This window comes from Anomaloglossus baeobatrachus, chromosome 4 (genome assembly GCF_048569485.1).
Source record: "Anomaloglossus baeobatrachus isolate aAnoBae1 chromosome 4, aAnoBae1.hap1, whole genome shotgun sequence".
NCBI classification, from domain to species: Eukaryota; Metazoa; Chordata; class Amphibia; order Anura; family Aromobatidae; genus Anomaloglossus; species Anomaloglossus baeobatrachus.
Window position 1 is genome coordinate 510,255,219 of NC_134356.1, and position 21,430 is coordinate 510,276,648.

The following is a 21,430-nucleotide window of genomic DNA, read 5'->3' on the forward strand; positions in this document are numbered from 1 at the left end:
TCTCTGTCTCTCTGTGTCACTCCTCACTTGACTCAAAGAACGTCATAGACTATGTTTTGTGGGGTAAATGTAGCCCCGTGCTTTACGGTTATTCACCAAAAAAACTGCTTATATTAAAGTCAATAGAACTGGGAACTATAGGTCATTAATAGGAGTTGTGATTGGTTGCTATAGGCACCAAAGGATATTCTTAGCATAAGAAGCTTATGTGTGAGGTAATATGATTTCGGTGGTGAGAGGGAAAGTGAGGGAGAGAACGAGAGTCAGACAGACGGATAGAGAGAGAGACAGACAGAGAGGGAGGGAGAGTGGGAAAGAGACTGAGAGACACTTAGTTACTATCCCAGGCAATGCCGGGTACTACTACAGCTAGTACTGTAAATAGATCAGTGTTCCCCAGTTTCAGACCTCAAGTCCCACAAACAGATTATTTACAGGATTTCCTTAGTATTGCAGAAGTGAAGGAATTATTACCTGTGCAATACTAAAGAAATCCTGAAAACATGATCTGTTGGTGGGCTTTAAGCACTGGAGTTGGGGAAACACTGATCTTGATAATCATGGAACATTTGGCAGGTGTCTAGAGAACCCTATCCAAAAGACAATGGGGTATAATTATCATTACTGCCTAATATATTGACAGCTCAAATAAAGACTGGCTAGTCTTCAATTGTACCCGATTTAAATAAGTGGTTGATGCTGCTTGATAAATATAGGGGATTTTAATCCTGTATAGTTTCTAAGGCCCCAATTAATTTCACTTCAGTCTTGATTAAGGGCTTGCTGGAGTTAGATGGGTCAAATTCATTAAAGGAACTCTCAGCACAGAATGACTGTTCAACCCAAGGCTAAACTTCAATGTATCCTTAATGTCCCCAAACATTTTTAAGTGCACCTTCTTTCCTTTTTGTTTTCCATCCATCTCCTCCCTTTTCTGGCTCTATAAAGCCAGAGCTGTCAAACAAAATAGAGGGTGGTTGGGGGAGTGGTAATAGAGGGAAAACAAGTAGATGAGAAGAAGTACTGAACTGTTTGGCCACACGATGGGTACACCAAACACATGTACCTGATCTGAGTCATTCTGTGCTGACAGTCCCTTTAAAAATGTATAAATTAGCATGTTCCTGTTAATGAATTTGGCCCATCTTCTAGCTGCCATGCACAAGGGTAAGAAATGTACTCCAAACAGGAACTAGAATACATTTCTGTTGTAATTTGCACCACTGTTGTGGCATAAATTATGATTAATTTCTCTGGAACCCCTGGCTATACCCCTCCGTACTAAGGTCTGCAACGTTTCAAAAAGTTAGTGGATCTACTAACCAGGACTGGGATAACGTTATTGTAAGTTGCAATTTTTTTCATTTGAGACAATTTTGAGACATCTCAAACAGTTTTACATCAGGTTTCTGGAAAAAATTGATAAATCAGAGCTCAAGTCTATGCCACCAATTAGCTTAATGTTTAACAAAAATATACACCAAAATTGTGGCATATTTTTGAATGCACAGTGTCGAACATTGGGTCATGCCCTTTTTCTAAAGTGCCTTATTCTCTTCAGCAATGTGATGCCCCCTTGTTGGATGAAGCCATTGAGTATATAAATGGTGAAGTGAGTTTTTCGGGGAAAATTATGGCACAATAGCTTGATATATATGCTCCATTGTGTTTAATTAGAATTCTGAAGTAAGAACCAGAAAGTACAAGTCTCCGAAATGGAAGATCTAAATCCAAATAAGATTTTCTCAAAGAACGATTTGGGATGAATAACGAAAGATGTTCAGTGTATAAAAGTACAAGGTAGTAAAATAACTTTAGGTCCCAGTTTGCCATATAAGAGGTATTTTTACAGTGTCTAACTTTTTGTAGACCAATATCTAGAAGTAGGCACAAATAAAATCTCACCAGAAACCTTGAAACACCCTCTAACCTCCCTCGTTACCATCCCTGGGGAACTGGTTTGTGGTTTCAGCATTTGGGCTTCCTGTGTGGTTACATGGGCACTTTCTGTGTAATTTCAAAATGTTTATTAGATAATAAAAAGTGTGTGAGAAAGCAAAGCCGGGTCCCTTGTTCTGTATGGGAAGTGTGTAGAGATTTATGGTTTTTGAAAGATGTGCGGTAATTTATAATTAATTGGATAATAATATGTTATATTTTCACAAGGTTATTTCAGTTCTGACTCTTTTTTTGAGTTTGTGGCATTTATGCAGACACCTCTGGAATGAAATTCTGGTTATTCATTTACTATGCTTATTTGGGAAATATCAAACTAAGGCATTTGTGCAATACAGTAGCTCTTAAATATGTTTCCTTTTTATTTTGCCAAAAATTGCTAGAGGAAATATCTGTCTGTCCTGCCTTTCCGCTTATAAGTATAAAAACTAGGCATAATGCAATAAACAATGTTAAAGAGTTCTGTTTGCAATGTTACATACTGTACTTTATTTTGGTTTTCAAGTGGGTCAATAGAGTCATTGATATGATTATTAAAAGGGAAATTCCATAATCAAATATTATGGCTTACTGATAGGAAGATGTGCCTGTGTTATAGTCTCTTGCACATGACGTGGCTATGAGCGTTACCGTTCCGGACAAATAAGTGAATCCATCGTTGTAACAATCCCAAAGTAATGGTATCTCCTATTGATATGCTACCACTTATTTATCATCTAATTTAATAGGACAACAACATTAAGCATGACTTTATGCTTTATTTATATAACATACTAGATAGCACTGTGCATTACATTGCAATCTAAGTGTGGACACCTACACAAAACAGTCCTGCACAAGATAAACTTCAAAATTAAAAAAAACAGACTTACTATAAGATACTATAGTTATAGAGGACAAGACAATGACAGGACATGTTGAATGTCGGCTTCAGAATGAGGAACAATGAGGGTACAGGTGAAGACGGTGGATATATAAAGTCTACACACCCAGGTTTGTGTCTTGTAAAAAAAATCATATTAAGAAGAGTCATTTCTGAACTTTTTCCACCATTAATGTCTTCCATAATCTGTACAAATTCATGGAGAAACCATCTCAAATCCTTTTGAGGGGAGTAATAAAAATAACAAAAGTAAAACAATATGGTCACTAGATTTGGGCGAGTACTAAAATGCTCGATTCAAGCAGGTCAGATGCTTGGACGAACTCGACATGAGTAACGAGTATAATGGAAGTCAATGGTTGGTCTGTTCCGGTCTCCGTCTACATACAGCAAGCTGTAAATGGAGCATTTCCAGCGGGAGGGAGGGCGGAGGTTTTTGGACACACTACATCCTAGAACATTGTTTTATCCCCTAGGAGAGCCATTAAAAGACTGCAGATGGCTCTCTCTGAGGTGCCTGCACACATCATGCAGTGCAGTAAGCCTGTGCATTGTCGTCGCTGTTTCACAGATAAAATATCCAAGCACCCGTGATACTTGTCCAAGCTCCGCAAGTACCCGAGCACCCCATGCTCAATCAAGTAATGATCATTGTAATGGTTACATAAGTGTGAACACCCTCTTATGGATGTGCTTGTGTTCTAAATTAGCCAATCATATTTAAACTCATGTTAAGTAGTAGTCAGTATACAGCTGCCATCATTTACAGTGAATATGAATAACCCCATATAAAGTTAGTTTTGTTGAGGTAAGATTTTCGTGACATTTTCTATTAGATTCAGGTCAGGTGATTGTCTGGGTGTTTCTAGCAGCTTTAATTTATTTCTCTGAAACCAATCAATCGTTTCCTTGGCTGTGTGTTTGGGATCATTGGCTTGCTGAAATGTCCATCCTCATTTCATCATCATCCTGGTAGATGGCAGCAGATTTTTATCAAGAATGTCTTAGTACATTTATTCATTCATCTTTCCTCCAATGATATGAAGGCTGCCAGTGCCGTATACGGAATAACAGCCGCACAGCATGATGTTCACACCTTGAAACTTCACTGTTGGTGTGTTGTTGTTGTTTGAGCGATATGCAGTTCCTTTTGGTTTCCAACCATGGTTATTATGGTATCCAAAGAGTTCAATTTTGATCTCATCTGACCAGACTATATTCTCCCAATATTTCACAGGCTTGTCTAAATGTTGCTTAACAAACTTTAAACATGCTTGTACATGCTTTCTATTCAGCAATGGTGTCTTCCATGGTGAGCATGCAAACAGACCATGGACGATGAGTGCATTACTTATTGTTTTCTTTAAAAAAATTGTACCTGCTGATTCCAGGTGAATTTGAATAATTTAATTTGTATCAAGAAATATCCGTTAGGCTGGATTCACACTTGCTTGTGACTCGCGTGAAGGTCGCATCGCATCTCCTGGACCGGCCGGCTTCTCTCCTGACAGGAGCTTGTCAGTGTGACTACAGCCTTACAGGGTGCCTGTTCATGTTCTTTTAATGCCCTACCAGTTCACCAGATGTCACCAGTGCCAGTGGTCACACATGCTGAATAGTTCAGAGCCCCAGCTGGATCATCTTCTACAACAGACAGTGGATTCTTATTATTGTGCATGCCATTCAGTAAGAGTTGGCGCACTAGAAGAGGGTTGTTCTCCCCTATACTGCACTTATTTGGTGGATTTTCTGAGAAGGACATAAGTGAGCTGTATAACATGTGCAACCATTGTGACATAGATATGAGCTCTGTGTGATCATTACTGATGTCACATATACAGTAAAATAACTGCCTGTAAAAATTATAATATATATATATATATATATATATATATATATATATATATACAGTACAGACCAAAAGTTTGGACACACCTTCTCATACAATGAGTTTTCTTTATTTTCATGACTGAAAATTGTAGATTCACATTGAAGGCATCAAAACTATGAATTAAAACATGTGGAATGAAATACTTAAAAAAGTGTGAAACAACTGAAAATATGTCTTATATTCTAGGCTCTTGAAAGTAGCCACCTTTTGCTTTGATTACTGCTTTGCACACTCTTGACATTCTCTTGATGAGCTTCAACAGGTAGCCACCGAAAATGGTTTTCCAACAGGCTTGAAGGAGTTCCCAGAGATGCTTAGCATTTGTTGGCCCTTTTTCCTTCACTCTGGGGTCCAGCTCACCCCAAACCATCTCGATTGGGTTCAGGTCTGGTGACTGTGGAGACCAGGTCATCTGGCGTAGCACTCAATCACTCTCCTTCTTAGTCAAATAGCCCTTACACAGCCTGGAGGTGTGTTTGGGGTCATTGTCCTGTTGAAAAATAAATGATGGTCCAACTAAACGCAAACCGGATGGAATAGCACGCCGCTGCAAGATGCTGTGGTAGGCATGCTGGTTCAGTATGCCTTCAATTTTGAATAAATCCGCAACAGTGTCACCAGCAAAGCACCCCCACACCATCACACCTCCTCCTCCATGCTTCACGGTGGGAACCAGCCATGTAGAGTCCATCCGTTCACCTTTTCTACAAAGACACGTGGTTGGATCCAAAGATCTCAAATTTGGACTCATCAGACCAAAGCACAGATTTCCACTGGTCTAATGCCCATTCCTTGTGTTCTTTAGCCCAAATAAGTCTCTTCTGCTTGTTGTCTGTCCTTAGCAATGGTTTCCTAGCAGCTATTTTACCATGAAGGCCTGCTGCACAAAGTCTCCTCTTAACAGTTGTTCTAGAGATGAGAAGGTGTGTCCAAACGTTTGGTCTGTACTATATATATATATATATATATATATATATATATATGTGTGTGTGTGTAGTCAGTATGTATATGTGTAGTCAGAGACTGTTTGTTTTTTAAGATCAGGATTCATATAAGCCGGAAAGTATTCTATAAAATCTTGCTAATTCACCATTTTATTTTCCTCTTTTTTCTTTCTATTTCCTATTTCCTTCCTTTTTGCTACTCATCATTTTCATAGTAACTTTATATGCAAGTGTAAATGCGTCTCACACAAGACAAGTGACTACTTTATTACAACCAAGACATTCTACGATCCGGGGTAAAACCATTTCAGTGTTATGAGTTCTGTGTTCACCTTTGTGATATGTAATGAACTTTTAACACATTATATGTAAAAGATAAGAATCCTCAAAAAGATGAAATTTGTTTGAATTTAATATTTATTAATAAAGTGAAATATTTTATATCCATCCCTCAACTACAATTCTTTGAAACAATGAATCTGTGAAGCCTGATGGCATACTGCTTTTAAAGTTATTCCAAATAGAGACTCATTGGATAAATATAGTAAAATTGTGAACATCATCAAGCATGGCGCTGATTCATATTAGCCACTTGACTCTTCCTTAATGAAATTTCTTTTGATTTAAGTTGATGTAAAAGTTTCACACATATATAAAAATAACAGAAAAAGGAGAAAAAAGAAAGTTTACACTCAAAATAATCCAGGGCCTGGCACATCTGAACAATTATATAGTTTTTCAATCATGAAAGTACACGTGCATCTCAATAAATTAGAATATCATCAAAAAGTTAATTAATTTCAGTAATTCAATACAAAAAGGGAAACACATATATTATATAGAGTCATTACACACAGAGTGATCTATTTCACGTGTTTATTTCTGTTAATGTTGATGATTATGGCTTACAGCCAATGAAAACCCGAAAGCCATTGTCTCAGGAAATTATAATATTCTATAAGACCAACTGAAATAAATGATTTTACACTCAGAAATGTTGGCGCCTACTGAAAAGTCTGTACAGTAAATGCCTCATTACTTTGTCGAGGCTCCTTTTGCATAAATTACTGCATCATTGCGGTGTGGCATGGAGGCGATCAGCCTGTGGCACTGCTGAGGTGTAATGGAAACCCAGGTTGCTTTGATAGCAGCCTTCAGCTCGTCTGCAGTGTTGTGTCTGGTGTCTCTCATCTTCCTCTTGACAATACCTAGGTCAGGCGAGTTTGCTGGCGAATCAAGCACAGTGATACTGTGGTTATTAAACCAGGTATTAGTACTTTCGGCAGTGTGGAAAGGTGCCAAGTCCTGCTGGAAAATGAAATTTCCATCTCCAAAATTTCCTGGTAGATGGCTGCGCTGACTTTAGTCTTGATAAAACACAGTGGACCTACTCCAGTAGATGACATGGCTCCCCAAACCATCACTGATTGTGGAACCTTCACACTAGACCTCTAGCAGCTTGGATTGGGACCTCTATAATGTTCCTCCAGACTCTGGGACCTTGATTTCCAAATTAAATGCAAAATGTACTTTCATCTGAAAAGAACACCTTGGACCACTGAGGAAGCCTTTGCAGGTGTTTTGTGGAAATTAGTCTAATTTTCTGAGATAATAACTATTGGGTTTTCATTGGCTGTAAGCCGTAATCATCAACAGAAATAAACACTTGAAGTAGATCCCTCTGTGTGTAATGACTATATAATATGTGTTTCCCTTTTTGTATTGAATTACTGAAATAAATTAACTTTTTGATGATATTCTAATTTATTGAGATGCACTTGCAAGCATTCAGAGAAATAGCCTAATTAAAAGCATTTAAAAAAAACAATAAAGTTGAAAGATACCAACAGTAGCATATCATAAAACGAACAATGAAAAACCCTCTTGGTCTAATACTATAAGCCAATCAATAACATCAATATATAAATATCCAGGATATACAGTATAGTATCAAGTAAGATGATCTTGTGAGGTAGACTACAGAATAAGAGGCTAAGTTAAAAAAGGAGAAAAAACATGAATAAACAATGCATTAAAGGGGTTGTCCACTATTTGGAAAACCCCTTTTCATTCTCCATGTTCGCCCCCATAAAAATAAAAGCTTATACTCACCTCCAGTGCTGGCACGGTTCCAGAGGTGTCGGAGTTCATGTTCCTGGGGCTCACGTTGCATTGTTATGACATGCGATAACCAAGTCCAATCACCGCCGGCTTTTGTCTCCCCGCGTTTGGACAGTTAAGTAATTAACAGGAAGTGAGTGCTTTGGTTGGCCACTCATTTCCTGTTGATTGCACCTGTGTATAAAGGTGGAAGATCTTCCAGAAAAATGCTCAAATTTCCTATTGACTTCCATTATACTTGTGTACTTGACTCAAGCCTGTCCGAGCATCCGACATGCTCGTTTCGAGTACCAAGCACTCGATCATGGTAGTGCTCACTCATTGCAGTAATGAGGCATTCTGTCTATCTTTCATGCTGCCTGTTGTTCAAGAATGATATGGTTGATAGGTTTCTTTTAAGGTGTGTTTTTCCTACTATTCTAGATAAACCATTTATTTTGTTTCACATTTATAAGTGCAATAATGCTGCATACATAAAGGCATCTTCTGACCAGGTTTTGCCACTCTAAATGAAAGGCGCAGAGTTTGTTTCTCCTTTAACGATAATTTATTGACCCATATGCCTAATTCCCCATCTGTTTCTTTGGTATTAATGAAGTAAGTCTTCTATTAGACAGGTTCTTGACATGGTTTGCCTCTGTGATATACACGTCATTGGAAAATTGTAGTTGCTCTAGTGAAACTCATTCTCCGTATCTTTGTACAGGTTACAGCTGATCAGGAGCAAGGAGCATATTTTCTTCCTGAGTTTGCGCTCTCACCACAAGGCAGTTTCCTGGAAGATACAACTGGAGAACAGTTTTTAACTTACCGCTATGATGATCAAGTAAGTCAATGTTTTTTTTCTTCATGAGAAGTTCAGTCCAACTGAATCTTGACATGAATGCATGTAGTCATAACAATTACTTAGCAAACATCATAACAATATAATTGCTATCAGATTGTATCTATATATATAATTGCCTTATTCTGTCTGTCTTGCTCCAAAATGACGTCCTTACAGTAACAACCGTCGCATTGGCCGCTCAGCTCAGCCAGGCCCCGCCCCCGCACGCATTGGACGCTCGGCCTGGCCCCGCCCCTTACACGCATTCTTCGAACCCACACAGAGCCCTGATTCCCATGTGACTGCTGTATCCCCGGGAGCCCACACCGGTAACCCAGCCGAGACATACCCTTGCGTTGCTTGGATTGTGCCGGAGCCGCCGTACGCTGGTAACCATGGTACACATCAAGTAACCATGGAAACCACTTTGTTTAATTACCCGATTGTGTACCATGGTTACCAGCGTATGCCGGCTCCCTGCCCATTCAGATTGTTGGTCTCCCGCTGTCAAACACGCCAATGTGTGCTGCACAGCAGGAGACCAACAAACAAAAAGTGAACCAGCACTGTCGCTTTGAATAGTTACCTGATGTGTACCATGGTTACTAGCTTACCCCAGCTCCCGGCACACGTGTGCCGGAGCCGGCGTACACTGGTAACCATGGTACACATTGGGTAACTATGGAAACCGTTTTGCATAGTTACCCGGGCCCCACCCCCACACACTTTGCCCACTCGGCCATGCCCCCCACACACTTTGCACACTAGGCCACGCCCCCCACACTCTGCCCTCTCGGCCATGCCCCCCACACTCACTGCCCGCTCAGCCACGCCCCACACACACTCTGCCCGCTCAGCCAGACCCCCCACATACTCTGCCCTCTCGGCCACGTCCCCACACTCACCAGAACTACTCCACCTATTAGACACCTCCCCCCAGGACTACACCACCTATTAGACACCTCCGCCCAGGACTACTCCACTTATTAGACACCTCCCCCCAGGACTACTCCACCTATTATACTCCTCCTCTCCAGGACTACTCCACCTATTAGACTCCTATCCCCCCAGGACTACTCCTCCTATTATACTCCTCTCCCCCCAGGACTACTCCTACTATTAGACTCCTATCCCCCCTGGACTACTCCTCCTATTAGACTCCTATCCCCCCAGGACTACTCCTCCTATTATCCTCCTCCTCCCCCCAGGACTACTCCTCCCATTATACTCCTCTCCCCCCAGGACTACTCCTCCTATTATACTCCTCTCCCCCCAGGACTACTCCTCCTATTGTACTCCTCTCCCCCCAGGACTACTCCTCCTATTGTACTCCTCTCCCCCCAGGACTACTCCTTCTATTGTACTCCTCTCCCCCCAGGACTACTCCTCCTATTATACTCCTCTCCCCCCAGGACTACTCCTTCTATTATCCTCCTCTCTCTCCAGGACTACTCCTCCTATTATCCTCCTCTCCCTCCAGGACTACTCCTCCTAATATTCTCCTCTCCTCCCAGGACTACTCCTCCTATTATTCTCCTCTCCCCCCAGGACTATTCCTCCTATTATACTCCTCTCCCCCCAGGACTACTCCTCCTATTAAACTCACCTCCAGGACTACTCCACCTATTAGACTCCTCTCCCCTCAGGACGACTCCTCCTATTATCCTCCTCTCTCCCCAGGACTACTCCTCCTATTATACTCCTCTCCCCCCAGGACCACTCCTCCTATTATACTCCTCTCCACCCAGGACTACTCCTCCTATTAACCTACTCTCTCCCCAGGACTACTCCTTTTATTATACTCCTCTCCCCCCAGGACTACTCCTCCTATTATCCTGCTCTCCCCCCAGGACTTCTCCTCCTATTATCCTCCTCTCTCCCCAGGACTACTCCTCCTATTATCCTGTTCTCCCCCCAGGACTACTCATCCTATTATACTCCTCTCTCCCCAGGACTACTCATCCCATTATACTCCTCTCTCTCCAGGACTACTCCTCCAACACACACACACACACACAAAACATACCTCCCCTGAAAACACACACACACACACACACAAACCGCGCAACACACACAGCACCACACACACACAATGCTGCAGACACACAGCGCTCCACAAACAACGCAACACACACAACGCAACACACAAACAACACCGCTCTCACACACTGCCATACCCAGACAACACCCAGAACATTTACAGCGCCCTACACAAACACAACAACCTCTATATGTATAACAAAAATCATACATTAACTACACAATAAGTGCTAGAATACCCGATGCGTTAGAATCGGGCCACCTTCTAGTTTGTATATAAGCAGTTGTACATATATGTGTTGTATTCTGAATTATATGCAGTATGGTGGCTTCATGTTTACCATTATACCTGGTTTCAATCTGTCCAAAGGCAATATCTGCATGATGCTTATAAGTTCTCCGTGTTTGTGTGTATCTCCAGACACTTTGCTTTTGTCCCATATGCCAAAAACGCACAGTACAAATGGGAAAAAATTGGTCTTATTGTGTGCATTCAAATAGGAAATTAGATTGTGATCTCATTTAGGACAGAAACTGATGTGATTCATGATTATATTGGTATAAAATGCAAAACATATTGTTATTTTTTAGCCTGGTAAAATAAATAATATACTCCATTTATCAATTTGCTCACTGGATGTGAATATTGGGTCCAACAGTTAGACTTCAACAGTTGGAAAAATAATTGTTAGCTATTTTATTTTTCATAGATGGCATGCATATCTAATTTATTTACATTTCTCTTCTTCAAGTTAAAGGGTTATTCCCAACAATCCTTTGAAAATGTGATAATTTACTGGTCCATTCCATGATCAAGATTGGTGATGGTTCCATCTGATCCACTAATTATCATCTATCCGTTGACTAGGTGACAACTAGATATGAGTGGATCGCTTCACTCAACTACTGGTCCATAGTCCAGGTCAGTGCTGTCTGGCTATAGGATGGAGCTTTTCAATAGGCCCCAGATTACCCGGGGTAGCATTTGCTTAATCTGCATTACGATGCCGCAGCCTGGAAAATCATAAGCTGAACTTGGGATCCTGGAGGGTAAGGAAATTAGAGCACTGAACAGAACCGTGGACCTTGGATTGTGTGAAGCAATTAGCTCATCTCTACTGACAACTTCTATTGTTTGGAATAACAATTTAAGTATATACTGTCATTGGTATATCCAATATATATAGTAAGCTCTTTTAGACTATGGCTTGTAAACCTTGAAACTTGGGGCTATACTCCATGGAAAACTTGTAGTTGGTCTTGAAGCCCAAAAGTGTCACCTTGAAATAAGAAATGTGGAGCTATAAACAAAATGAGCAGATAACTAATACATAAGGAGCTGCAGGAAGCTGACAAATCACTTTTTTGAGTACAGGAGCTTCTTCGGTAATATTTAGGTGTTATGGTGAATTTTTGGATATTATCTGGTAGACTATCTTATTTATTGAGCGTGAGAGAGATGAAACTTTAAAGTCCTGTTGGATTCAGAAGCCAATTGATGAGAATTAAACTGGGCAGTTTCTATTGAACAAGACACGTGAAAGGCACCGTGTAACGCTAGCTTAATTTAAAAAGCATATTATTACGTCTAGCAATAATTATGAATTCGAGAAGATGGGATACACACAAAGTGATGAAGACAGGAAGAATTTGAATTCTTCTTAATAGGTAAGTCACGAGTCAAGTTTGATGGACTTTGTCTTGTGAAAAGAACATGTAATTGTAAATTGTATCCAGATCTTTTCTAATAGAAGCAGTAATAGGTATAATTGTAAGCTGATGTTCCAAGGTTATGAGTAAGCATAAGTGATGAAAAAGACTTTACTGATAGTGAACATGTTATATACAAATAGTGTTGACTAAAAGGGGTGTTCTAAAGATTTAAAGCTTTCTCCTACACAGAGGATAGGAGATAACTTTTCAATTGCCAGAGGTCTGACTGCCTAAATTTCTACCAACAAATAGGTATTCCGGGGTCTTTTCAGTATCCAACACATATCCAACCTCATGTATAAAAAATAACTTTTAATAGCACATTAAAAGGTATATATAAACCACAAAATAAACACAATAGTGAAAACTTACTACCAATAACAGTAGTGTAAAAATTGCAGTAATTCTAACATGCCCAATTAGGTCAAGATTTACAAGGTCAAAAGTAAACTCTGACCCTAGTTCTCTTCACTCCTGCCTGTCAGTGGGGGTAGCACCTTAATTTCAGATAGTGGTGACCCCACTCCACCACGGCTATCTCTGTTACCCTCACCATCCCTATATGTTGATATAACTAAGCGAGTTTCTTATTCTAGGGCTAACTCAGGGACCTGTAGATAACTAGCATCAAAGATGCCCAATCATTGAGTATAAAACAGAAAATATTTGACATACAACTGATACATCCAATTCATAACATATACATCCACATTAGCATCCATATCCCTCAGAATACTATTAATCACTCAGCCCATGATAAGGTGCTATGTATTATTTTCCCTGTTCATTGTCACCTTAACAAGTTTCCCCCATGTTAATATCTGGTTCATCAAGAGGCTTCAGGGTAAATTGGCATCCAAGACAATAATATCCACGGGTATTTAAAGTGGTCTGTCTGCCTTGGCAGCCACTGATCCCAAGAACCGAGGCTCTAAAGAGCTCTCACTGAATGGAATGCAGGTTGATCATCTGCAATGCTTCCCTAGCACTCCCATTAAGAATGATTGTAGTTTAAATGCATATGATTGACCTCCGCTCCATTTAACTGACGAGTTCCGTTTCTCAGGATTGTTGGGGAACACTGCCTAGAAATCCAGCTACTATAAGAATGCAAAGGTGGCCGGTAACCTTGGCAAAGAGCAATAAATTATAAAAATAAAAATCTATCTATTCTTGAGTACAAAGAGGATTTTTAATATGAGGTATGTTGCAAGTTTGCTTGTTTTTTACAAGTACTTTGCTATTTTAGCCAATTAATAAGACCAGAGAACCCCTTTAAGAACCAACACAGTTAATTCACTGGATTTGTGACGGAGGAGGGTAAACTGACCCTTATGAGCTAAATAATCTGTCATATAAGTGTCTTCATTTAAATACATCTAATATATAAAGCTGAATGTATGTATGTGTGTATGTCCGGGATTGGCATCTGCACCGTCGCAGCTACAGCCACACAATTTTGCACACTCACACTTTTGGACCCCGAGAACGTCATAGGCTATGTTGTGAGGTGAAATTTTAACCCCGCGCGTTCCAATTTACCAATCAATTTTGCCCCTATCTACATAATGGGGAAAAAGTGAAACGAAAAGTGTATCCGCACCGTCGCATTTACAATCATGAAATTTCACACAGATACCTCATGTGACTCAGGGAACGTTGTAGACTATGTTTTGACAGGAAAATGTAACCCCGCACTTTACAGTTACTCTCCAAAAAACATGGCTCCATTAAAGTAAATGGAGCCTGGAACTACAGGTTATTAGTAGGAGCTGTGATTGGTTGCTATAGGAACAAAAGACATTCATAGTATAAGAAGCTTATATGTGAGGTAATAAGATGTTGGTGGGGAGACGGATAGAGAGAGACAGACAGAGAGACAGACAGAGACAGACAGAGAGACAGACAGAGAGACAGACAGAGACAGACAGAAAGACAGACAGAGAGACAGACAGGGAAAGAGACAGAGAGATAGAGACAGACAGGGAAAAAGACAGACAGAGACAAATGGTGAAAGAGACAGACAGACACAGACAGTGAAAGAGACAGACAGACAGACGGTGAAGGAGACAGACAGAGACAGACCCGGAAAGAGACAGACCCGGAAAGAGACAGCCCCGGAAAGAGACAGACCCGGAAAGAGACAGACCCGGAAAAAGATAGACCCGGAAATAGACAGACCCGGAAAGAGACAGATCCGGAAAAAGATAGACAGGAAAAGAGACAGATGGGGAAAGAGACAGACAGATGGGGAAAGAGACAGACAGACATGCAGACAGGGAAGGAGGAGACAACCAGAGAGACAGCAAAACATAGATGGGGAAAGACACAGACCTTGATAGAGACAGACGGCGAAAGAGACAGAGAAATAGAGACAGACAAGGAAAGAGACTGACAGAGACAGGCAGATGGGGAAAGAGATAGACAGGAAAAGATAGACAAAGAGACGGGGAGACAGACGGGAAAAGAGACAGACCTGGGAAAAAGACAGACCTAGAAAGAAACAGATGGGGAAAGAAACAGAGAGATAGAGACAGATGGGGAAAGAGACAGACCTGTAAAGAGACAGACCTGGAAAGAGACAGACCTGGAAAGAGACAGATGGAGCACATTACTTGGCCAATTTAGTTAAATCTGTGTGGAATATCTGTGGTGTTGAAATATATGTTGTGAAATGCTTCTATTAGCTTAGTTTTTGCCTTTTAATAATTACATTTCTATTTATTTGTTCTGTGGTTTTTGTGTGCTGAATAAATTTTTGTTAATACATTCTATTTTTTTAACAACAGTTATTAGCCCGGGCGAAGCCGGGTAGTACAGCTAGTCATTATTAAAAAGATTATTCCCAGAATTAAAAGTTATCAGCTATACACCTGTACCCGCTAAGCCTCAACCCATGTTCTGATGTCATGACATCATCACGTGCGTCACCACATAGTCAAGTGGAGTGGCGCATGTCATAGTATCATGAGGTCTGAGGTCAGAACCGTACATCGTCTTAGCCAACACCAGAGGCTCTGTCAATAAGTGAAGAGGAGATTGGCACCAGAACAGAGTGGGAATCTTAAGGAGCTAGGACCGTCATGGAGCTGCAACGGTAGGGACATATGAGGGCTAGACAAATATGATAATTTTTTGTTTTTCAATCTCTTTATGGCCCATTTGTTTATTTTTCTTTGGATTGGGAGACCTCAGATCATATTAATTGCCCATTTTTTATAACAGTCAGGGCTCATTCAATTCACAGGCAATAATTTTGACACAAATTGAATCTGCCTTTCAAATTTGAGCCAATCTGAGGAATTCAAATAATTGGCAGCATGAGGTCCCAATGACAATTCAGCAATTTCAGTAACAATAAGTACAGGGGTTCTTATACAAATAATGCTAATTAAAAAAGACTTAGAGAATCCTTATGAACGATTTTACTACTGATACTAATAATTTAGCGATATAGCTCCCATAACAACAGTAAAACAATAAATATAACATCTGTCTGAGGTGCCAACTCTGACAAATAGAACTTTGAAGATTGCGCAAATTAGCTTGGAAGTGCATTGGAGGAGAGTCGATGCACTTTAAGTGCTTAGGTACTCTCCCAATGCATTTCCAGGCTAATATCCAAATGGCTTCAAAGCTCAATTTCTCTCCATTGGCATGTCAGATTACTCCAAAAAAGGAATAATTTTTATTAACCCCTTCACGACCGAGGACGTACCCGTACATCCTAAATCATGAAGGGGTAATCACCACCAGCTGCTGCGGTGAGCCAGTGGCAATCCCCTTTCATGCCTACTGATTTGTACAGCAGACATGTGTGACTCGCAGGCGCAGGTGGATGCGAGACAGTCATGCCTGTTAACCCCTTAACTCAAACTGTCAAAATGTGACAGCGTGATTTAAATGCCCGGAGTGGGTAAGGTGCCTTTCCCGACCGCTATCGGAGGCCCCATGACATGATCACGGGGAGCCGATGGTTGACATGGTAACACAGGGTCATGTGATGACTCCTGTGCTATTATGACTCACTTTCTGTAACAGCCGGCAGAGCACTGGCTCTAACAAGAAATGAGCATGTCTCCTGGTCTAAGCTGTGCAGCTCTGATTAAGAGAAATGATGAGCAATCAGACTGCTGATCCTTATAGTTCCCTAGGGGGAATAGTAAAAATAAAAAAAGTAAGAAAAAAGTTTTAAAAAATGAAAAAAAATAAAAGTTCAAATCACCCCCATTCACCTCATTAATAATTAAAGGTTACAAAAATAAAAAATATACACACACTTGGTATCGCTGCATTCAGAAATGTCTGATCTATCACAATCTAAAATCAATTAACCTGATTGGTCAACAGCGTAGCTGCAAAAAAAAATCGAAACGCCAAAATTATGTTTTTGGTCATCGCAAATTTTGCGCAAAATGCAATAATAGGTGATCAAAATGTAGCATCTGCACAAAAATGATACCATTACAAATATCAGCTCAAGACGCAAAAAATAAGCTATCATTGAGCCCCAGATGCAGAAAAATGAGAATGCTACGGGTTGCGGAAAATGGCACAAAAAGTGCACCACTTTTTTTTTTTTTTTGACAAACTCCTGAATTTTTTTTAACCCCTTAGATAAAAGTAAACTTATACTTGTTTGATGTCTATAAACTAGTACCGACCTGAGGCATCACACAAATACATCAGATTTACCATATAGTGAACACTGTGAATTAAATATCCCAAAACCAATTATAAAATCACACTTTTTTGCAATCTTTCTGCACTTGGAATTTTTTTGCCGTTGTTCAGTACACTATATGGTAAAACTTAGGACTTTATTTAAAAGTAAAGCTCGTCCTGCAAAAAGCAAGCCCTCATATTGCAAGATTGACAGAAAAATAAAAAAGTTACGGCTCTCGGAAGAAGGGGAGCAAAAAAAAACAAAAAAAAAACGGAAAATCGCCCGGAGTTGAAGGGGTTAAGATCTATTTGACTATACTACTAGTTTCAGTATTAATTTTAGAATTTCTTTTTGAAGATCTCAAATAAAAATATTTAACATTAAGTCATATCATTATGATGGTGTGTAACTATTGGGTAATGTTGCTATGTTCATGCCTATCTCCAGAATTATTTCATATACTGCACTATTCTGTTGTACTTTGTTATAAAGTATTGTGAACTTTAGTAGACTAATGGTTAACTTGACTTGTTTTATGAGCTGCAGTGTAACGTTCTACCATACAAAAATGCCTTATAGCGGCTGCGTTTTCTAGAAAGTTCCCAGAATAATAGAACGGAGGCTGCGCTCAGCAGCTGTGCACTTTCAGCTTTTGAACATTGTAATGGAATATAGTGAAAAGGGTTTTTATTCCATGTTTTTATTTCCCACTTTGTTGGTGGTTCTTCTTTTTTCTTACCTACCGCAATAATTTCTTTCCAAAATCAGGCTACAAAGGATTGGTTTTCCTATAGAAATTAACAATTCGCATTTCCCTGACACTTGAGGTGTCGCTTCCAAGCTTTAAACTGTTCCATGCCTTAGACCACCATGTAGAGAGCTGTCAGAAGCCTTATGTAAGCAGCTTGTTCATGGGTTCTCTCGTAGCCGAGTACGTTCTTGTGGTTAGATAAACCTACCGGTATAAAGGGCTGCCACAGTGGCAGAGAAAAGTGCTTTTAATATTTTAATCTGTGTTAGTGTTACTCTGTATTTACCTGTCATGGGCCTATATATAAAGGTTATTAAACTTTCTCATAGATTTGTGTAGAGTTATAGAGCACTTTATTAAACAGATAAAACGGTCTACTAGTTTTATAAGCCCAGTTTAAAAAAAAAAATAGCATTTAATAAAATACCCAATAAAAGGCTCATATTGCTTCTGACAACCATTTTCCATATTGCAAATGCTAACTGATTTATTATATAGTAAGACGTTTGATCTAAACTTGATAAATTAGCCTCATCGAATTATTGGGGCATACTTCTCAACTTTTGAGGAAATGAAGGAACATCCTTAACCATTCCTATAGCCACACCAGTTTACCATTTCTTTATACCCTGGGAGAATAAGATGTCAGAGGGGGCATGGTGACACTTAGGGGCATGCAGCAGAACAACAAGATGTAGATCCAAACCTAGGACTCTCCGCTGTATCTGGGATAGTTAGAAGCTATAGATTTATTTTTTCTTTATTATAAAAAGTCTTGTTTTTTTTTTTTTTGCAAGATGAGCTGTAGTTTCCTGTTTATGTGCCACTTTTCCATTTACTTAAAGCTTTGTTCACATGTAGCGTAAATGCTGGGTAGGTGGGGCTCAGAAGGGAAGGAGCGCCATTTGATTTTTTTAACACAAAATTGTCTTGAATAGATAGCCAATGCCATGTTGCTTTTGCAGAGCCCCTGATGTGCTTAAACAGTGGAAGCGCCCCAAAACTGACCCCATTTTTGAAAGTACACCCCTCAAAGTATTGATCTAGAGGTGTGGTGAGCACTTTGATCTGTAAGGTGCTTTTATAGAATTTTATGACTATATATGAATCATGAAAATGAAAAAATGAAGTTTTCCCACAAAAATGTAGATTTAACCTTACATTTAACATTTTTACAAGGGTAAATGGAGAAAATGGATGATACAATTTGATGTTCAACTTCTCAGTAGACAGTTCGCCCATGTGTGTAGGAAAACTACTGTTTGGGTATATGGCAGGGCTTGGAAGGAAAAGAAAGCTATTTTAATTTTGGAGCGCCAGTTTGGCTCAAATAGATTGTGGACATCATGTCACATTTGAAGAGCCCTTGACATGCCAAAATAGTAGAAACCATTACTAGTGATCCCATTTTGTACACTACACCTCTCGTGAACTTCTTTTAGGGGATTAGTGAGCATTTTTAACCCTCAGGTGATGCACAGTATTGTATAATATTGGGCTGAGTAAATGTAAAATTATCATGCTTTCCAATAAAATGTTGATTTTGCCCCAAGTTTTAATTTTCCAAAGGGGTAATAGGAGAGAAAGAGAACAGTAAAATTTGGTATGCAATTTCTCCTGAGTACACCAATACCCCATATGCGGTTGAAAAATGCTATTGACGCAGAGTACAAAACTCAGAATAGCAAGATCGCCACATTTGAGCTCAGATTTTGCTGGAATGGTTTGAGGGTACCATGTCACATTGGCAGAGCCCCTTAGGTACCAGAACATTGGAGCTCTTCATAAATCATGCCATTTTACAAAATACACCCCTCAATAAATTTATGTAGGGGTGGAGTGATCAAATTAACACCACAGGCGCTTCACAGACTTTACCATTAGGTGTTGAAGACAAAGCAATCAGAGTTTGCTTACTAAAATGTTGTTTTAGAGCCAAGTTTTTAATTTTTAAAAAGGCTAATAGAAAAAAAATGGAGGACACAGTTTGTTGTGTAATTTCACCTGATTATACCAGTATCCCATATGTGATCAAACTTAATTTCAGGCACAGTGTAAAGCTCATAAGAGAAAGAGCGGCATGTCATAGCATAGATTTTTTTTATGGTTTGCGGGTGCCACGCCACACTGGAAGAGTCCTTGAGCTACCAGGACAGCTAAACCCTCTCACCAGTGACAGCATTTTACAAACTACATCTTTCAATTAATTGAACTTAAGGGTACAATGAGTGTATTGATATCACAAGTTCTTCACTGAATTTTATACCATTGGGTGGTGAAGAAAAGATAATTGCATTATTACCTGTTATGGGGGAACTGGCGGATTAGGATAAGGGTGGTGAATATCCCAATCGCCAATCGGGGTCCACCGTGCTCCAAAATGATAAAGGAATTGCTGGCAACCCGTAGGTCAAGCGGATAATACAGAGCTAGGTGGCTCCAAGATAATATGAGCCTGATTCAAGTTAAACGTCACTCGGAGCAGGACTATTGTGAACCCTGTTAATGCCACAGGGTCCACACACCTAAAGCAGGACCTCCCCTATTAGCACCACAGGGGTCCTGGGGTACACTGTCCGTGTCCATAGGGGGCACACCGGTACAATCGGCTCAACAGTCGCAGCCCAGTTAACTCCACTGGGCTGCTACAACAGGACTGGAATGATAGAAGGGATGCGCGGCGTCTGCTCCTAATGTGCCAAGTCACGAATCTTGGCGTGACAGGCACCAGACGCCTAACCCTATCTACCGCTTCCAGAATTAGTGGCTGTAGCCGCAATGTGGCTCTATCATGTGCAAGAACATGTGAGGAGAATGTAGACTGCGCACGATGGTGCGGTCTCCAAGCCCTTTTATCACCTATAGTCCGCCCTAAACCCAGTGTGAGCCACAATAGCGCCTCCAGGGGCCAGTAGTGGAGTGCCACATCATCAGTGACATCACCAGTGGCCTATCCGGAACTGCCTTGTCACTGATGACACAATGGCAGCACCACCCAAATACCCTACCTGCCATCATCTGATGACCAATGATGGGGTGCCAGGTCATAGGAGCGGGCCTTCGCGAGCCAGTCCGGAGTCGCCACATCATCAGGACACCTGATGCTATTTTGAACATGTTGTCCTTCCTTTTTTCTTTTTCATTATGATGCAGCTTGAAAACTTGAAAAAGGCAATACAGTAATAAAATTGACCTATACTATTTTTGTGTCTGAAAAACGATTTCAGAACGGCCAAGTTATGTGAGCACCAAAGATGACCTCTTTTTACATTGCCTTATAGTATATTTATCCCTACAGTATGGGCACTGTTAGTGGTTGATATGACCTTGGTAGGTACCGCTATGTGGTTATCACTACTGTATTGGGGTTTACACATGATTTTTTGTAAATGCAATTATTTCTTTACTATTGTATTTGCAGTTACATTACTCAGTATAGAAATACAAAGACACAGCATGGGGCAAATGCTATGTTACAGTCCTGAGGCCTGCTTGCCACAGTATCTTAATATGCTGCAGATGGTATCAAAGGTGTTTTTGGCATAAGAAAGGTGACAGATGGTCTTGCCAGTATTACTAGCCAGAATGTACATGTGTCTCACACTAAGTAAAGTTCTTCCACTTTGTTCGTGCTCAGAA

General features: G+C 40.2%; 1 protein-coding gene across 1 annotated transcript in view; it reads left to right on the forward strand.

Moving 5' to 3' along the window:
• ADAMTSL3 (ADAMTS like 3) overlaps positions 1-21,430 on the forward strand; it is a 725,891-nt gene that overhangs the window by 116,363 nt on the left and 588,098 nt on the right. The window contains exon 3 of the mRNA XM_075345857.1: positions 8,502-8,621. Within this exon, the coding sequence (XP_075201972.1) occupies positions 8,502-8,621 (120 nt within the window). The remainder of the gene's footprint in view (positions 1-8,501; positions 8,622-21,430) is intronic.